The 19,507-nt window shown below is 34.1% G+C and overlaps 2 protein-coding genes and 1 long non-coding RNA gene across 4 annotated transcripts; 1 reads left to right on the top strand and 2 right to left on the bottom strand.

Annotated features, from left to right (window-relative positions):
- LOC107623150 (dirigent protein 16) lies at nt 8,427–9,634 on the top strand. Its single transcript, XM_016325308.2, has one exon. It carries the CDS (start codon nt 8,715–8,717, stop codon nt 9,477–9,479), a length of 765 nt encoding a protein of 254 aa, XP_016180794.1. The 5' UTR covers nt 8,427–8,714; the 3' UTR covers nt 9,480–9,634.
- LOC107623151 lies at nt 9,186–12,741 on the bottom strand (the record flags this gene model as incomplete). The annotated part of the gene is made up of 6 exons (XM_021114937.1): nt 9,186–9,655; nt 10,235–10,530; nt 11,588–11,648; nt 12,007–12,098; nt 12,179–12,294; nt 12,599–12,741. Coding segments are annotated over 6 exons (777 nt in total), but the record flags the coding sequence as incomplete, so codon positions are not given.
- LOC107621670 lies at nt 17,035–19,501 on the bottom strand. 2 transcript variants are annotated; one of them, XR_002356489.1, is made up of 4 exons: nt 19,008–19,501; nt 18,847–18,915; nt 18,527–18,731; nt 17,035–17,054 (listed from the first exon to the last, which is right to left on the bottom strand). It is a non-coding gene; the product is annotated as an uncharacterized LOC107621670 (long non-coding RNA). The 2 variants fall into 2 exon arrangements; XR_001615884.2 differs by having other exon boundaries at nt 17,041–17,067.

Here is a 19,507-nt window from a genome sequence, read left to right as displayed (position 1 = left end):
TTTTTTTTATTAAAGACATTTTTTTTATTTTTTCATTTATTTCTCTCCTAAAGACATTTTTCTTTATTTGATTTCTTTCATCTTTTTTCTTCTTCTTTCTTTTCTAATGAACTATGTTTTTCTCCATCAAATCAATTTTTAAGTCTTACTTTATTTTCTAACTTTGTCATTTTACTTTATACCTTCACTATTCACTCTCCCAAGCCCAACACAATAATAGCAAAATAAGAACTAAGAGAGGAAGAAAGAGAGAATATATATTTTTTATTTTTATTTGCATTATTTTTTAAAAACTATGAAAAGAACTCAATTCAATTATATATAATGTATCGATTCTGTAAGGTTTTTATACCGATTGTCATTGTTAAATCCTATAATAAAATTTAATTTTACAAAGCTAATAATGAAGATAAAATTCACACTATCTAATAACATAATTAACTTTTTAAAAAAAGAAACGACAAAATCAACTTAAAAATATATATAAATTAAAATATATTTATGTTTTTTAAAAAAGATTTGCCGTTCTTCTTAAACTAAACAAAATTAATTCTCTTCAATAGTTTTGGTATTAAATACTTTTTTTAACAATTAGATCTCTCCCAAATGTTCATCATTTAGACAATTTTTTCCTAGTGTTTTTCTACTCAATCTATAACCCTTTATAGTATGTCGAGGTTTAAAATTTTATAACAAACACATAATTTACTAGACAGTGTAATAGATACTATTTTTTTCCCGATAATCCTGGTTGAATTCTATGTATCTAGATTTTATAAAATCTCAACTAATAAATTCTCTAACAATCGTGAAGATATTATCATCCATAAATTGGTCACTATGATTTGAATTTTTTTGGCAAAAGGTGACACTACCAAATTAGTGAAACCGTGCCGCTTGAATTACATTCTTTTGATTTGTGTTGGTATAGACAGAGTTCGTTGCATCATAAGTGAGTAATAAATTACCAACTCGGCCCTGTTTTTATTCTCGAAAAATAATGTGATCCCTAATGGAAAAACAAAAAATTATTTTAGTTTCTGTTCTTAATTTTTGTGAGACAATGCAATTTTTTTGTGAATTTTATCTTAATAGTAGTTGTTGATTTGGTATCTTTATTTGGAGAGTTGGAAGTTAAATTTGAACGTAAATTATTAAAAAAGATAAAGACTTATTTATCTTTAAATTCAAATTAATGAGGACATATTTATCTCTATTCACTCAAACAAAACAATGTTATTTTAACGTTAAATTAGTCAGAAGACTATTTATTAAGGGACTAATTTCTCCTAAAAAATTTTGATTTAATATTTTTTTAAATTAATTTTTATTTATTATATTAATATTTTTTTAATAAATTATTAAATATATTTTAAAATATCATTTATAATAATAATAATAATAATAATAATAATAATAATAATAATAATAATAATAATAATAATGATGATTTATAACAATATATAATGTCAAGTAATAGAGTTTTATGTCCAAATTTAAGTTATAATACTATCCTCAATGAGAGGGATTTATTGTTAAAAAAAACTTCTTCTGTCTATCAATTACATTAAATAAAAAAGCTTTCACACAACTCAAATTCTCCTATCTCATTTTCATCTGTATTTCACCAATTACTTCAAATAAAAAATTCCAACATCATTGTTAATCTCCATTAACAACTCATCTACTCCTACTTCCTTTTCATCTATCCAATAAAATATTTTATAAATCATACATAACATTGTAGAAATCGACACAATTGATAAAAGAATCCCGCTAGAGAGTTAATGGAATATTTGTACAATGTGTACAATGGACTATTTATTTGACCTAATATGAGTTAAAAAATGAACATCCAGGGTAAAATACTACTAATTTTTCAAACACAATACACCCATACTATCCAGAATAACCATCCAGGTACCAGGGATAATAAACATCTGATATCCTACTGAATCGAACATCCCTAAACCCCATTGTACACATTGTACAGATACTCCATTAGCTCCCTATACTTCCTCTTGACAAAAATACATCTGAAAAAGAAAACAAAATATTAACCGTAACACCCTATTTCACAGAGATTTACTCTTAAGTCGTAAATCAAAGGTGATGAGGTATTACGACAGCTAAAAAAAATAGATACATAATATACTAATATCTGAAGAATAATAATATAACTAAGATCCTGTAAAAAAAAATTAAACAAAATCAATAGCCATTATTCAAATACGATATGTTAACGTAAGATGTGTTGTAGACAGGAGCAACACACAAGTTCTGGAATAGGATACATAAAAGTTACTAGTCTCGACCCATGAAGAAAAGACTAGCTAGAATATTATAAAACCAAAAAGTATACAAAATAAAAATCCCGTTTCTCCAAATAAAAACCTCTAAGAGAAAAATACAATAAAATTTTCAAAAGTTGAGAAAGTTTTAAATAAACTAAAATAAACTTCAAAAGAGTCTCCTTCGTTGTGCCAACGGAATCCTGCACACTCAGCGAGATGCATCACACCCTGCATCTGAAAAAAAAAATCCACGACAAGTGAGAACTCAAAAGTTTTCAGTAGGATAATAGTTCCAAATAAACACTATATAAAGAAGCATGAACCCACTAAGCAATCCTAATCCCCAACTTCACAAAAGTTCCAGCCTAGGGTTTAACTAATCCTAATAGGGTTAAGTCACTAAGTCTCAGCTCCATAATTGCCTCTAGTCTTAATCATATTCAATTCAGTAATTTCAATTACAAAGATAGCAATACAAGACAAACACAAGTAAAGAGCAAGTATGGCAAGTATTTCAATTAGCAATTAAATAGGAATATACAGTTAGACAAATCAAAACAAATATTTATACTTAAATAATAGCAAACAAATGCACATGATGCATACCTGTCCTACTGGCCATGAGCCCACTTGTCGGTTAAAAATGTTAAAATCTGACACATCCGATAGCTAACCCAGACATTGTCTCATTATTGAGCATCCCCAGGAGGAATATAAACGAAGGAGAGTGTCTTTCTACCTTCTCCGCGAGGAATTAGGAAGGAGTGTGTCTTTTCACATTTGAAGGAGTGTGCATTTTCACCTTGCAACCAGAGAAAAATGTAGAAAAACAATACGAAAGAGAGTGTCTTTCTACCTTCCTCACATCCACACCACAACAAGAGAGAGAATTTTTTATCCTCAACTTGTCTATTCGTGAGTGGGCAAAGCCACTCTCCTCACCGTGGGTGGACAAATCACCATCCCCACAATATTAATAACGCAAGTGGGACAAAACCCATAACCTTGCCAATCAATAATCATTATCAATCACAAACTCGCTATCATCACCAAATTTATGAAAATCATAATCTTAACCAATCCTAACCCCATTCCTTTATTGAATAATCAATTTCGTTACTCTGTGAGTGGAAATAAGCCACCGTCCTCACTGTGGGCGAAACGAACCATCATCCCCACATCACACCACAACCACGGACAAGTGGGACAAGGCCACCATCCTGTGCTGTTTAAGCATCTCTGCTTGATTTGGACAGCAGGGATGTGAATGATGCAACACGGCCTTCGAAATTATCCAAACACCAATGTCCTTCAGTATGTGTATATAACTTCTTGCAGGACAATTTAATCCGGCTGAAGGATTTTTCTTCTCGGTTGGAGATATTTTCGATTTTTATTTTTTCTCTCTACTACATGTAATCAATTGGTTCTTAATTTCATTTTCCTTCTTGTTTGTGCTCTGAATTCTTGTAGAAAAACCAGCAACTTTTGAATAATCTTTCTCGAATTTATAGCGTCTTCAAGCTTGTTAAAAGTCATCCCAACCTTCGAAACAAGCTGCTCATCAATATAACAGAAAAGCTACAAAATACACTGAAAATAGCACACAATACACCGTGTTAAAAGCTATCCTACACCAAAGTGCATCATCAAGAATAATAAAATCAAATTCAGAACTCATCATCAAACAAAAACTATAGAATCATAAACTACAAACAAACTATATTATCTAGATTCAAACCACACCTCACTACTTGATTCGATTCAAAACAACAATACAATTCACCCTCGTTCAATTGAAAAAGTCAGAATCTGTAGATACACTGAAAAGTTACCCTAATACACCAAAATATTTCTGATTTACGCCGAAAAATCTTATTTAAAATGGAACAGATTCATCAGAACTACTACATTACATTCAATTCAACAATCAACAATGAACAGAAATTTTCACAACTAAGGTTCACAACATTATTCACCTACATAATCATAAACTACTAAGGAAAACATTAACGGGAATTGAACCACACCTCAGGCACTTCATTGGATTCAAAATAATAATCCACTTTGCGCTGGCTCAGTTGACAATCTGAGCTTGAATCATTCATTATCTTTAAAATAATTTCAGAGCTTGATTTAAAAAACGAAGGCAGATAACAAACAAAATTGAGAAAAACAAAGAAGGAGAATGCAGAGAGAATGCACGAAAATGACGAAAGAGAACACAGAGAGAATGCACAAAAATGAAGGAAGAAAAAATGTAGAGAACGCAAAAAACGCTGACGAAATTTCGAAAAGGAAACGAAATCCTTTCGAAAAAAGAAGTTATATATTCGCGCGTAAATTGAAAAATTAGTTATATTAAGAGGCGCATGAGCTGAATTAAGTTAAAATAACTTGTATGGATTTGTATGGACAAATCACTTGTATATGGAGAATATTTGTATACGGTAATGTTAGGGAGACAAAAAAAAAGTCAAAATTTGCCTTATTTAGCATTCATTAATTATCGCAACAATTAATGCATGCTAAATAAGGCAATTTATGGTTGTTTTTGTCTGATTTTTTTTAGTTACCAAATATTTCTGATTTGTATATATATAGTCATGTCGTGGAAGGTCTAAGAACAATTAAGGAGAGTCGAGGGTGTAGGAGGAGGGATAAAAATGAGGAGAAAAAGGAAAGAAATAATATTTTTGGTTTTATTCACACCACATTATTTGGTCATTTATGTTATAGGGACCAAAGCACTAAATTGAGTTCCAGAATTAGAAACTAGATTATGTCAATTGAAAACTAAAGAGTGAACACCCAACCGGTCCTTGTCCTTTTTTTCGATGGACATCGCGACCTTTGTCCAAAAAAAAGGGACAAATCGGTCCCTGTCCCATACTTTCGTGAGACGTCGCGGTCCTTCCGTCATCTCTCCTGACCAAAACAGATGAAAATTGCTTACGCGTCAATTAATGTTGCTGATGTGAAGGTTAACACTCTATTAAGTTCCACGTTGGCCATTAGGAAATGGACAGGGGTCGATCTGTCCCACTTTAGAAACCTAAAACTATGTCATTTTTTGGGTCTAAGATGTGTTTCGATTGGGGTTTCCATATAAGCCCCCAGTGTTGCTCCGGTAATTACTAGAAAACCCTATTAGAGCAAGAGTCCTCCCCTTGAAGTGATCGTTGACCTCTCGAAGTTGGAGCAACGTGTTGACATTATTGCTGACAAGGTTGCTGACTGACCTCCACATATTATTGTTGATGGTGGTTGGATAGTATGGTTGACAGAGCTTGGTTGCAGCTTGGACGGAGATTGCACGGAGTTTGCGACGTGCCAGGTTAGTGTGATCCTTCCCTTATCTTTTCAAATATGTGTTGTCATTTTCAATAATTCTAATATGCTTTGGCATGTACATTGTGTGTGTGGTCCAAGAAGAAGAGAAATAATAAACAATGTGACTGTGGGATAATAATTTTCTAAAAATCTAAGCATTATTTTGGTTTTTGGTGTAGGTCTAGAAAGTCAACCACAAGAGATTCCTTTGTCACAGAATGCCCCACAATCAGAGGAGGTAAAGTTATCCTATATAACTTTAAAGCTAGTTACTTTAACTTCATAAATTTTCTAAGACATCATAAAAAATTCTTTGTAGGTCCAGCATGCTACAAATTCCAGCAACATTCAAGAAGGTCCATCTGATGTAGCATTCACAACTCAATCCAATCCAACCCGAAAGTTAAAGAACCCTATTGTCAGGCCCCCACCTCCACCAACCTAGTATGTGCAATTGAGTCAAGCACCTACAACAGATCAATCTAACCCAACTGCCAACATGCCAAGTTTCATGCCCACACCCCCACTAGCACCAAGGCTAACACTATGGTTCAAATCTCAACCAGGACAAGGTCCAGCTCTGAGGTCCCATACTTCGGCAAATTCTACTCATGGCCCAATATCTCCTCCAACAAATCCAACAAGTGGAGATGGTGCAATATCAGCAGAAACAACAGTTGCTGCAAGCTCGGGAACTGCTTCAAGGCATTTCAAATTTGTGCCCACTTCCGGCTTCAGGCGCCCAGGACTTAGGCCACCTAAGAAGACATGAAATTGGACTATCTTTCGTTGCTAATTTGTATCTTGGCTACAAGCCTTTAGGACACATGTTTTGGTTCAAAAACTACTATATTTTGCTACTTAATACTACTGATTTTAGGTTTAGAGCTTTTGGTTGAGATCCCTATATTTTGGTTATCTGACTCAAGGCCATGTTGCTGCCCATATTTTGAATGGACATATTATGTGTTAAGTTATTTCAACAACTGGATTGCTCCTTTATTATCAATATATGAACATGCATCTTTCTTTGAGTTTAGATACTTACTGCTACACATCTATTGCTTAGCTAGCATGCATATTTGTTAAGTTTATTTCATGACATATATGCTATTATTTATCAATACAAGGATGAAATTTAACATATTCATCGTCATAGTTCAAATTTTACAAATTCACCACAATAATTCTTATTTCATTCATCATCAAAAGTGTTGTTCAAAATTCAACTCTAGAAAATAACAAAATTCAGCTATCAAAATCCTACACACTTGCTCTGAACAAGCTTGCAATTACAACCCCACCAAAAAATGCTAACAAATTAAACCCATACCTAATACATTTACTTTTACCCATTTTCAATCTACACTTATCTAACTGATCTTTCAAACTAATTAATCTTTCCTCCAACTCATTAACTTTGTTATCCACCACATAACCATGGCCTTCCAATCGATTATGCTTCTGCTTTGATGCCCCAACTGAGACTGCCTTGTTAGCATCCTCACCACATAAAGAAACATAATCATCTAATCATGCAAAGAAGTTGCAATGCCATTTTTTCAGTCTACAAAAATGTTTAACAGTTGTTAGCATCTATGGAATAGAAATTGAAAACAAAAAATTAGCTAAATCCTAAACAACTACCTTGAAGTATGGGCAGCGAAAGAATAATCTGTCTGGATTCTTCACCGTCCCTGACATGAACAAAATTGCATGAGAACCACAATAACAAATTGGGGCAACCTATTTTTTCTTCCTCGGAGCTCCAACACTCCCACTAGAATTCAAGCTCCAGCCTGAATTGTCTCCACTTCGTCGATTTGATGATGAACAACGCTCTCCACTACCAATCATGGTCTCCTAGGGTTTGTATTTGGGTTGGGAGAAGAGTGAGAGATTAGCTGCATGAAATCACTTTCAAACTATTCTATTTCAGTGAAGACCAAAAACAATGTAGTTTTTGGTTTCTAAAGCGGGACAGATCGACCCCTGTCCATTCCCTAATGGAACGTGGAGTGAAACCTAAAAAAGACATAGTTTTAGGTTTCTAAAGTGGGACAGATCGATCTTTATCCATTTTCTAATGGCCAACGTGAAACTTAACAAAGTGTTAACCTCCACATCAACAACGTTAACTGACACGTAGAATTTTTGCCTGTTTTGGTCGGGACAGATGACGGAAAGACCGCGACGTCTCACGAAAGTATGGGACAGGGACCGATTTGTCCTTTTTTTTTTTTGGACAAAGGTCGCAATATCTATAAAAAAAAAAGATAGAGACCGAATTGGGTGTTTATTCCAAACTAAATGACCAAAATGAATTATTATAGAGTTAAGTTCTAAGTACCATTTTAAGTCAATTAAAATTTGAAGATTTTAATGGAGACAAATATGGAATTTGAGAGGCCAAATTAAATTTTTATTACAAAAACATAATTACATTATTTTTAATTATATCCTTAGTAAATAGGATTATTTCAAAAGAATAACAAGTTTTGAGTAATTCAAAGAAAATTTAAATAAAATAAAATTTAATATAATTTGGAAACATTAANNTCTCTTGGTTATTGATCAAGTATTAACAAAAAATAATAAATTTTATTAATAATGTGATATTGCTCTTAATTGAAAATACCATTATCGTACTTTTCTCTTTAGATTTTCAACGATGATAGTGTCACTCTAGACTTTGGTTTAGTTGTACCTCACCATCTAAATCCATTTTCTGAATCGTAGAACATCTAGAAATAGAAAAACATTAAGGGATTGAGTGGTTAAATCAAATTACTTTTTTTTCGCTATGCATTTTCACGAAGAACCTGATTTCATTTCATCACAAATATTCTTTCATAAACACCTCAAAAATGCCACTAGATAAGGATGTGGCTCATTTCAACTAATCAACGTTCTTACTAAATTCAACCACTTCATGAAATCCCCTTTCTCACAACCACTCCAAAACTCACCCATGCATTCTCTACTATATAATACCAAGGTTTTGTATTCAATTGCACTCAACAAAAAAGGACTCTCTACTAAATAGAAGAAGTAGCAAAATCTACATCTGAAATACTTGGAAACAAGATGTTGATAAGATCATTATTTACAGCTTCAATGGCAATGTTAATGACCGTTGCTCAATGGGAAGTGATTGGTGTATCCGCAATTGACCCGATTGCAGCCACAGGAAAAGAAGCAATGATTGAGTTGTACATGCATGACATTCAAGGAGGAAGCAGCCCAACAGCTAGGCCGGTTACCGGCTTGCTGGGCAACATTTACAGCGGGCAAGTGCCTTTTGCGATGCCAATAGGATTCAACATCCCGCAAGGTCAGACTGCTGTCCCCAATGCCAATGGTGCTCTTCCAACTGTCAACGGAGTATTCGGGATCCCACTTGGAACCGGCTTGGCTGGTACGAGCTTTGCAGGAGACTCAGGCAACAATAACAACCAGAATAATGCCCAGTTGCAGTTAGGACCTGATGGTTTGGGACTTGGTTTCGGCACAATCACTGTAATTGATGATGTTTTAACGGCTCAACCAGAACTGGGGTCACAAATAGTTGGGAAAGCTCAAGGAGTGTACGTGGCGAGTTCGGCAGATGGGAGTAGACAAATGATGACATTTACCGCCTTGTTCGAAGGAGGGGAGTATGGAGACAGCCTTAACTTCTATGGCCTGTACAAGATAGGGAGCGCCATGTCGCAGTTATCAGTGATCGGGGGCACAGGGAAGTTCAAGAATGCAAGCGGTTTTGCAGAGCTCAGAGCTCTTATCCCCCCAGGACAGGTTTCCACTGATGGAGCAGAGACATTGCTAAGGATCACTGTCCATTTGAACTACTAAAACTATGATGTCAAGAATATAAGAACAACTGGGTGCTGTTTGATTGTAGATGACTGTAAGATTGGTCTTGTATTTTGTCAGTTTGTTGCAGAATGTATCAGAAATCTTCATTGTAACCCCAAGAACCATATGGTGATTTGTTTTCTTTTCTTCTTTTTCAATTTGGCAACCTCTGACTTGGAAAGAACATAGTCACAATAATCAACATAATCACAATCTAGGTACAATTAAATTACAAAACAAAACAGAGGCAATTTAAACTGTGGTTGCAGATAGCAATTTAAAACATAAAACCATGTGGAATCATTTTCTTTACCCTTTCTTATACCCTGAAAACAGAGGCACTATTTCCTACTTTATTCAAAAAGGTTCCCCGTAATTCAGTGTATTCTCACAAAGGTTACTTTACTTTCACTGCCTTATATCCTCAGTGATACAATTAACATCAGGATATTCTTTTGAGGAAATTATCACATACTCCATGAACACTACCACCTCTACTCAAATACATAGGGTACTCCTTTTTCACTCGGTATTAATGGGACTATGGAGTCAGTTTGTATTCTAATAGCATTATAGCAAGTAGATGATATTGACTGATATTGTGGTCTACACATAACATCATTGAATTGAACTAAATTAAATTATGTTATTAAAAAAGGAAACAATTAAGAGAGACAATTATGCTTAACAACCAAGAAACCTTTTCAGTTTTCACTTCTAATTGGAACGAAAAAGAGTAGACCATTTCTTACCTTGGAGGGTTGAGTGAAAGCCATGGAGAGAGCAATGATCTCAGAACCATTCCCTCTTATGACAGCAGGTTTCAACTCCACAAGCTCCATGCAAGCCTTCAAACGAAAACCAGAGGCGGAGATGGCAACAGGGTCGAGCACCCACGGTATGTCCAGTTGGGAGCAGAGTTGTGCAGCAGACTTCATGGAGGGAAGCCAGGAAGGCGTGAGCGTGCCAACATTGATGCAGAGTGCCTGGCAGCAAGGTGTGAAGTCATTGAGCTCCTCGAGGGAGTGAAGCATGGCAGGGGACGCACCTGCAGACAAGAGGGTGTTGGCCATGAGATCCATAGAGACAAAGTTGGTGATGCACTGGATCAGTGGGGACTGAACTCGAACATCAGAGAGGAGGCGCCATGCCTTTTTGGCCCATGATGATGGTTGATTGTGGTTGTTGGTGGCTTTCGGGTTGATGTTGGTGGCTGGGTTGGGTTGGGTTTGTTGTTCCATGAATAAGGATGGGGTGTTAGCAATCTCTTAAAATATATGGCCTGAGTTAGTCTGTCAACAAATGGATATAGAAGGATAGGAGGTTATTAATAAGGAACAATTAAGGGGAGAACCATTTGACCTATGAGTCTATGACACAATTACTCTTATGACAGCACCCTATTTTAAATACCCTGTTTATGTTACCTGTGCTACAAAACATTTTAGAGTCCAGCTGCTGTCTGAAACATAGGCACAGTTCTCAGGCATGCATTACCGTCTAATTTTCTACCTGTTCAAACCCATTTATACAAATTGATTAATAGTTTTAACAAAATATTATAATTAACTACTCAGATTTGGGTGATATTAAGCATTGGTCAGGTAACTTTGCCTATCTTGATGTTTAAACAAGAGCTTTGAAACCTTCTACAAAAACCATTCATTTTAACCACAAAATCATGAAGTCATTAAATTCAAATTTGAGCATTTTAATTTCATTGATTGTCTAACTCTGCTAACAGATGATAGTGCATAAAGAACTATTTGGTAATTGATTTGTCTATAGTACGTTGACATCTCAATTTACTTTTTGTGTCCACATTGAAACGGGGGTGGCTGAAACTGTGATGGACACCTGCTTTTCTGAGATTACAGCTGAGATAAGATTGTTGATAGTAACAATTAGTATCTTGATTTATATGTATAATCACATATGATTAATGGAAGATTTGTTTAAAGAACATCAAGTAATATATACTGGACTGTGGTTAATGGTTCGATATAGTCATTTGAGAGTTATCGTAATGCAAACCATTGATAATTCTAAGAGTATTATCTATTGAAAAAAAAAAGGAAAAATCGTCGATGTATAAAGGAACTCACAATTTAGACTATATCTCAGAACAAAAGCTCCAACCAAAATAACTTTGCAACAGAACTTCTGCTGAAAGGGATATTAGTCAAGTACCAGCCAAATCAGTGTTATAACAGTCAAACTAAACCTACAATCAGCCAAGTTACATCGAAATCAGCGTCAAAAATTACAAAACATAAACCCTAAAATCACAGAATCACGTATGGGAAGATAAAAAAAGGCACAGCAGGTAAAGACAGGCAAGATATCATGCGGATTATATAACATTCTTGCTCTTGCATAGAATAGATGCAGTGGAAAAGAAAATAGAAACAGCATGATGAGGCTCTTAACACAAGCAAATGCATACACATTAGCTTTCTAAGAATAAATGATCCTTCCACTAAACATAGTGGAATAGAAATGCCAAGTAGGGAAACTTAATTACCAAGATGAAATCATAATGTTCTTTGGAGTCAAATCTAGGACTTAAACATGGTGAAAAGTCCCCCACCCCTCTCTGATTGTTGTTGCTGCTGTCTCCCAGATACATCAATATGAATAATATTAATTGAGGAATAGCTAGATATAGGTCAACAAAAGAGATGATATCAACTTACTTGTCAGGGATTTTTCCCTTCTTCTTGTAGGGCTTGACAGGTACGCATGAATCACAGATAAAATGAGCCTCACTAAAGGTGATTTAAGGCTTCTCCTAAAAGGTGTTTCACTAAATCTAAGATCAAGCAAGTACTCAGTAAAAAAAAGTGCAACAATTGCCATCAAATAATCAACATAGTCACAATCTAGGTACAATTAAATTACAAAACAAAACAGTAAAACATAACACACAAAATCAGTAAAGAACCAGAGCTAATCATTAATCAGTAAAGAACTAGAGCTAATCACAAGACATTCATTAATCAATAAAATCACAACACACAAAACCATAACTAATCACAGAAACAGAGCACAAAAAAGTAAAAAAAATGAAGAAGAACTGAACAAGTGAAGAACAAGTGATCAAGACATTCACTGACCTTCGAAGATGACGCCGACAGACCCTTGATTGACGGAAGATGCCGACCTGACGATAGCGAGAAGATGAAGATGACGGCGAGAAGATGAAGAGAGCAGGGGATGCACCGAGAGCTCGCGGAAGAAGAGAGCAGGGGTTGGAGGCTTAAGGGCAGTGGCTACATGGACAAACGGTGACCGAGCTCGACGGATGGATGGTGACAGTGGATCGACGGACCGGTGGTGGCAGCAGCTACGGTTAGAGAAGGGGGAATGATATGGTTCAAAGTTCTGCTGCTTGAGAGAGCAGTGGTTTACACAGACGGACGGTGGCAGTCGCTCGATGGACAGGCGGCGGCAGTGGCTCGAAGAGAGGCTAGGGTTGGAGAAGGGGGATTTAGAGTCCTGCACTTCTGGTGGAGGCCGAGAGGAGTGAGAGTGAGAGTGAGAGACATTAGGCTCAGTAAGCCAAATGCCCAAATTTGCCCAAAACGACAACGTTTTCTTCAAACCTACCGGAAAGTTCTCTATTCTCTTCTGATTTTCCAGCCTTTTACCACATTAAATTAAGTCAAACTTCAGCATTTTATTTATAGATTATTAAATAAAAATTTGACAAAATATTAAGCAAAAAGAGAGAGATAACTGTGTTTTAGAAAGAGAAAGAGAGAATTTTCTGCATTTTTTCTCTGCACTTCCAGCCCACATCCTCAACCCACATTCAAGTTGTTCTTCACTTGTTCTTCAAGTGTTCTTCAAGAATCCAAGCCATTTAAGCACAATTTCTTGTTCATTCTTTGCTAATTCTTGTACTTTCACCAAAATTCTAGCAAGATAAGTCCTTGTTCTTCACTTCTTCTTTTTGGTTTTTTCAACTAATTTTAAGGTGAATTATTGCTCTCTTCCATGTCTAAAAAATTCCTCTCGAAGCACATATAAAAAACACCTAAGGAGTCAAGAAAATTTAAGCTCAAAGTGATTGAAGTTCATAATTTTTTGTGACACTATTTCGGCCAAAAAGCACTAAAAATTTATTAATTGTCTTCCTCCATTTGTTTGAGTAATTTATAAAGTTTAAAGTGTTTAAGGGTTGAATTAAACAAGAGGTAAGGGTTAGGATTAGTTAGAATATGTTTGTGCTTGATTTGGTATTCATAAGAGCTATTTTCTAGTGAATTTGTGCTTGTTTTGTAATTTTAGAAACTATATCATGTAACTCTATTTGGCTTGTTGTTTAAGTAAAATATAAAGTTTATTTGCCTTTGAATTTTGTATGAAACAATCAAAAATTTTAGAACACTTGGGGGTTAAAATTTTGAGCCTTAAATATCACTAAAAGTGGATAAAATTACAAAATTGCACCTCTCAAAATTTTAGTCACTAAAAACATGAAAAGTAATGTGTAAAAAATTTAAAAAGAGGTTAGAAAAATAATTTTAATCCTATGAAACTAGTGTGGTAAAGTAAAAAGGGTGTTATGGTTAAAATTATGATCTTAGAGGTTTTAGAAGTAAAATTGTAATTATATAAATTAGTTGAGTCAAAATTATAATTAGAATAAAATTTTAGACCTAAATAAAAGCATTAATAAAAGTATAAAATATAGTAACTAAACAAGTAAGAAAATTAATCAAGGGTAAAATAGTTTTTTAGGTCTCTAGGGGTAAATTGGTATTAATTAAAAGTATTACAGATAATTTGGTCATAAAATAAATTTTAGGATTAATTTAGTAAAGTTTTGACATTAAATAAGGCTAAAGTAAAACCTTAGAATACTTAATGGTAAATGATAACAAATGTAATAGCACGAGTCATGCACGTGATAAGATTGAAATTATAATTTTAAATTCTTTTGTTAAGATTAATTTGAATTATAATAATTTGATTAATAAAAATGTTGTTTATTTTTTCTAAATTTAGTATTAAATGTATTAACTCTAAAATAGTTATTAATTAGTTTTAGTAATTTACTTTTTTCAATAAATCAAACATATATACTCAATGTGACCAGGCTTAGGATTCGATGGTCTCAGAACGTTTGGACCATTAAATGGTCTCATAACAAAACATGTTTTTTTAAGTTTTTTAATAATTACTAAACAGTCATTTTCTAATTTTAATTACAAATTAACCCAGTATATTTTATTTAATTTAATTATAAAAACTATTTTTTCTTTTATAAATTATTATTTTATGAATCAACTATTATGTTTATTAACAATAAAAAACAAAAACAATAACAAATTAGATCTTTTATTGATCGTAATAAAGTTTTTGGCCATTCCAATGGATTAAAAATTTATAGTTGACCCGTGACATTCGCCCAGGGCCGTGAAATCGTGTTTTCTTGAAAACCAATCGATTGGATTACAATTTATCACAAAACAATCGATTGAAAATTATAAGGCAGCATGGTTTTCGCATTCAATCGATTGAATTGTGAACCTCAAGTTATTTTGAAGCATTCAATAGATTGGAAGATATAAACAATCGATTGAATTAAAAATCCACATGTTATTCATCATCCAATCGATTGAAATACTATGACCAATCGATTGACAATCATCGACCGTATTTACTATACGTGACTCTTTCTTAAAAGTTATTCTACATATGTGTGCAGTCGAAAGATAAATTACTGGACTTTATTTTATTTTTCTAAATTACTATAATTATGCATTATTCATTAAATGCTACTTGTAATATAATTGTAATATTGTAATATAATTATAATAAAGATATTTTTCTAAAATAAATTTAGAAGAGAGAATAGTGCTTTCATTTTGGAGGGAAAATGAATTCATGAGAAATTGACACTTCACTTTTATTAGTTGATAATGTATTAAATATTGATTTTATATAATTATAATAAAGATATTTTTCTAAATTAGTATAATCATACATTATTCGTTAAATGTTAATTGTAATATAATTATAATAAAGATATTTTTCTAAAATAAATTTAGAAGAGAAAATAGTGATTTCATTTTAGAGGAAAAATGAATTCATGAGAAATTGACACCTCACTTTTATTAGTTGGAGGAAAAGTCCAGTTTTAGTATATTTCTCGTTATTATATATTTTTCTCTAATCATATATCCACTGTTTTCTTTCCTTCGTTTCAGCATTTTGAATTTGGGTTTAACTTGTCGTGGTTCTCACTTCTCAGTCATTCTATTAGATGTAGTTGATAACTATTGAAATTCTTTGATTAACAAAGGAGAAAAATATATTATTATATGATAGAATTAATATGAGTATATTTTGTTATTAAATACACAAAGTTAATGTAAAATAAAACTTTTTTTTTAAATTTGACCGTGAAATAAAATTAAAGTTGTTGGTCTACACCATTAAAAAAAAATAATATATACTATGCAATTACATTTGTACATATAACATGTTCTTAAATTTTTATATGCTAAACTTAAGATTCTGTATTTCTTTGTTTATGCTATAAATAAGTATTATTTACAATGATTCGTATTGATTTAAAAGTTTAAAAATTTTTGTACGTATTAATTTTATATTTAATATTAAAACATGAAAATTTAACATATTATTTTACTATTAATGTATGTAGTATTACATTATAAAATATAAAAACTAAATGTGAGAGTTTTATTTTTTTTTTTTACAAATTTTATATCACATCCGTTTCAATAATAATAAATAAAAATACATCAATTTGATATCTAAGAAAAAATGATGAGATAAAATCATAACACAGTTCTAAAACAAAAGCTTAAATCAAACCATGATATCATTGCACAACACAAATTGAAAATAATTTCACAATATAATATACCACACAAACAGGTAAATGACTTAAACTTAATTACGAATTTTTTTTTTTATTTATGCATACATGATAACACCATGGTCTATAAATGATTCATGGATAACATATCATATATTGCTCTGAATGATGAGCACGAGAGTTGAAGAGTGTGTGGTGGTTTTTGTCCACGATAGTTGACTTCTTGCGACGACGCCTCATAGGAAGAAAAAAATTGTTGTAATAATTTTTTTAACTAAATTAATCTGTATTTATTGTATTTAATCATTATAAGTAACAAATCATCTATGCTGTAACACCCTCACTATCAGAAGTCACGCTTCCGGCTGCGCTACTCTGATAGCAAGGAGTATTACGACTACTTTACATACTAAATACTAAAATAGGAGCCTGTGACTCGACACTGTATCACTGATTTCCTTGAAAACCAGAAATAAACACTTTATCTTAAGAAAAATACAAACAGGCATAGATTCATATACAAGACTCCTTACATAATAACTCATAATATAATATACATATAAAACATACAATTCCTATCCCTCTTACAAACTTGTAATAACAAAGACGAGGGAAGAAAATAATCTAATTAATACAACATATCAACTAAACGCAGTATAACTCTTCTTAACACTTCTTCATCCGGTTCTTGAAAAGGTAAAGCTGTAGGGGGTGAGAACCTAACCACACGGTCTCACCACGGAGTTTCAAAGTTGTCATAAGAAGATATTCAATAAGAAAACTGTTTTCAAGCTTAGTGATTATCTTTGCCTTATGAATCTTTTAAAACCAATAGGAAATCGTTCAAAACCCTTTTTAAAGAAACAATGTTTAATCTTTCAGAAATCCGAAATCTTTCCTTTCTTATAAGAAAAATCTCAATCAGAAATCAACCACGCAATCAAACAACACAATCATTAATTCAGCATCCAAGTTCATTCTCAAATGTAGCACGCCAGGACAAACACAGGCAAGACAGACAAGGAAAGCACAGGTAGGTAGCAGTTACAGCAAATAGTTCAAGTAGCAGTTAAGAACAGTTTAGCAATTAGGCAAACCAAAACAAGTTCAAACCCAAGCAAAACATACAAATGCATATGATGCATGCCTGTCCTATGGCTGATGAGGCTCATCTGTCGGTTATCCAGCCAACCCGACAAGTCTGAATTGTCCTTAGACTGTCCCCCGACGTGCATCCCCAAGAGTCTATGCATAGCTTTTTCTCAAATAATCAATATTGCTCAATGGGGGTAACATTCCCAGGAATTTATATAGTGCCCGGTCACACTTACGTCGTAGAGTCAACAGAGTATCGAGTTTTCAACCTGGTACACGTGGTGGCAAGCCACGGCACTTAATCCAGGGAACCTCGTTTCCCAGATATTTCAAATTCATAAGCCATATAAATAATTCATTCATCATTTATCAATATCTAAGCCATTCTCAATATCATCATCATTCGTCAATCCATATCCATTTCCAAATTCATTCAAAAATCATATTTCAAATCAATCTTCATCATCCTTCTTTCCGTTTCGTTCACTAACAATTCTCAATCTAAAACATAACTTTTTCTTTGATAAATGAAGTATTTTTAAATCATATAATGCTTAAAATTAAACCTTTTAAAATAACTACTTCAAATGAAACTTCTAATTTTATAAAATTTCGCCAGCATCTCCTCTAAAATTCGGATTCTGCCACCTTTTTCGGGTCCCATCCAAACATTTCTCAAACCTTTCCAAAACCTCAATCATTTTCCAAGATTCGGCTAGTTCCAATATCAAATAATTTTCAAAGTGAATCAGCGTCCATAATAAATTTCTTTTAAAATCAAACCAGCTCAAATACTAAATCATTTATAAAGTCACTAACTCAAAATTAAACCATTTCCAAAGCCAATTCCTTTACATCATCAAAAATAGCTTCAAAACCAAGAAAAGCCATTTTTCATAATAATCAACTAAATTACCTTTCAAACTAATTTCTTTTCAGCAATCACAAACTACTCAAGCAGTCAAGCAATCAGTCATTCAGTCCAGCAAACAACCACATTTAGAAGACAATTATAATCACAGGTATATGTTCTCTCACATTAATATCTATTTATCACAACTCTATAATATAAATTAGATTTTAAGAAAAACCCTACCTCGATTAACCGAGTTTGCACAAATTTATCGTGATAATTCTCTCTCTTTTTAGTTCATGGCAGCAGATGCGACTCTCACGCAATTAGAACGGCAATGGCAGCAACCAAAACAGCGATAGCGGTAATGTTAATCTTCACCGCAGTGGCCATGGTTGCAGCAAAATAAAAGATTCAGATTGGATAGGAATTAATAGCAATTACAACCCTGGGGATTCAAGACAAGGAAAGGACTATAATTAAAATCAGAATATGAAAACCACAGCAGTGATAAAACAGAACATACAGATGGACCAAACCTAAGGGAAAGATCAGACCAGTACCAGGATAACAAAATCAGAACTAGTAACAGCTTCAACAGTCCCGCGACAACACTAGCATCAATATTCAACCTAATTGTAGCAGAAAATAGAGTAAAAGTAGAGAAGTAGAACGAGTTTAAGGAGGCGAAGGACCTAAAGCAAAGTATAGGTAGCATGTATACCTCTATCAGTGACTAACGCCAGCGTAGAGTTCAGTGGTGGTCACGGCGGCGTCCGACGGCGGCGCACCACAGAGAAACTCGCGGTGACAAGCAGACCTAGGCTTCAGTGGCAGTTTTTGGGCGGCAGCGGCGTTCTCCGGGAGCAAAGGCGCGGCCAGAAGCTTCGGAGGTGGCGGATCTGACGAGGATGGCGCCGGCGACATCAGCGGTGACTGTGCGCGGCGGCTGGACGGTTCGCGGTCCTCCCTCCTCGCGGATCTCTCCCCTCTGCCTGTGGCTCTGCTTGACGGTGACGGACTCAGAGGCGGCAGCGGCGGACACGAAGGCAGGGCTTCTCCTTCCTCGCGTACGCACTCTGCTCTCTGACGATAGCACAGCGACCCAACAGCGGCGGCGGCACGACGGCTCCTCTCCTTGCACCGGCGATGATGGCGATTCGGGATGAGGGCGACGACGACAGTAAGATGTAAGGTAGCTCCTCTCTCCTCTTCCAGTCGCGG

This window comes from Arachis ipaensis, chromosome B10 (genome assembly GCF_000816755.2).
Source record: "Arachis ipaensis cultivar K30076 chromosome B10, Araip1.1, whole genome shotgun sequence".
In the NCBI taxonomy this organism is placed as follows: Eukaryota; Viridiplantae; Streptophyta; class Magnoliopsida; order Fabales; family Fabaceae; genus Arachis; species Arachis ipaensis.
Note: the sequence above shows the minus strand (reverse complement) of the source record. Positions and strands in the feature narration are given on the sequence as shown.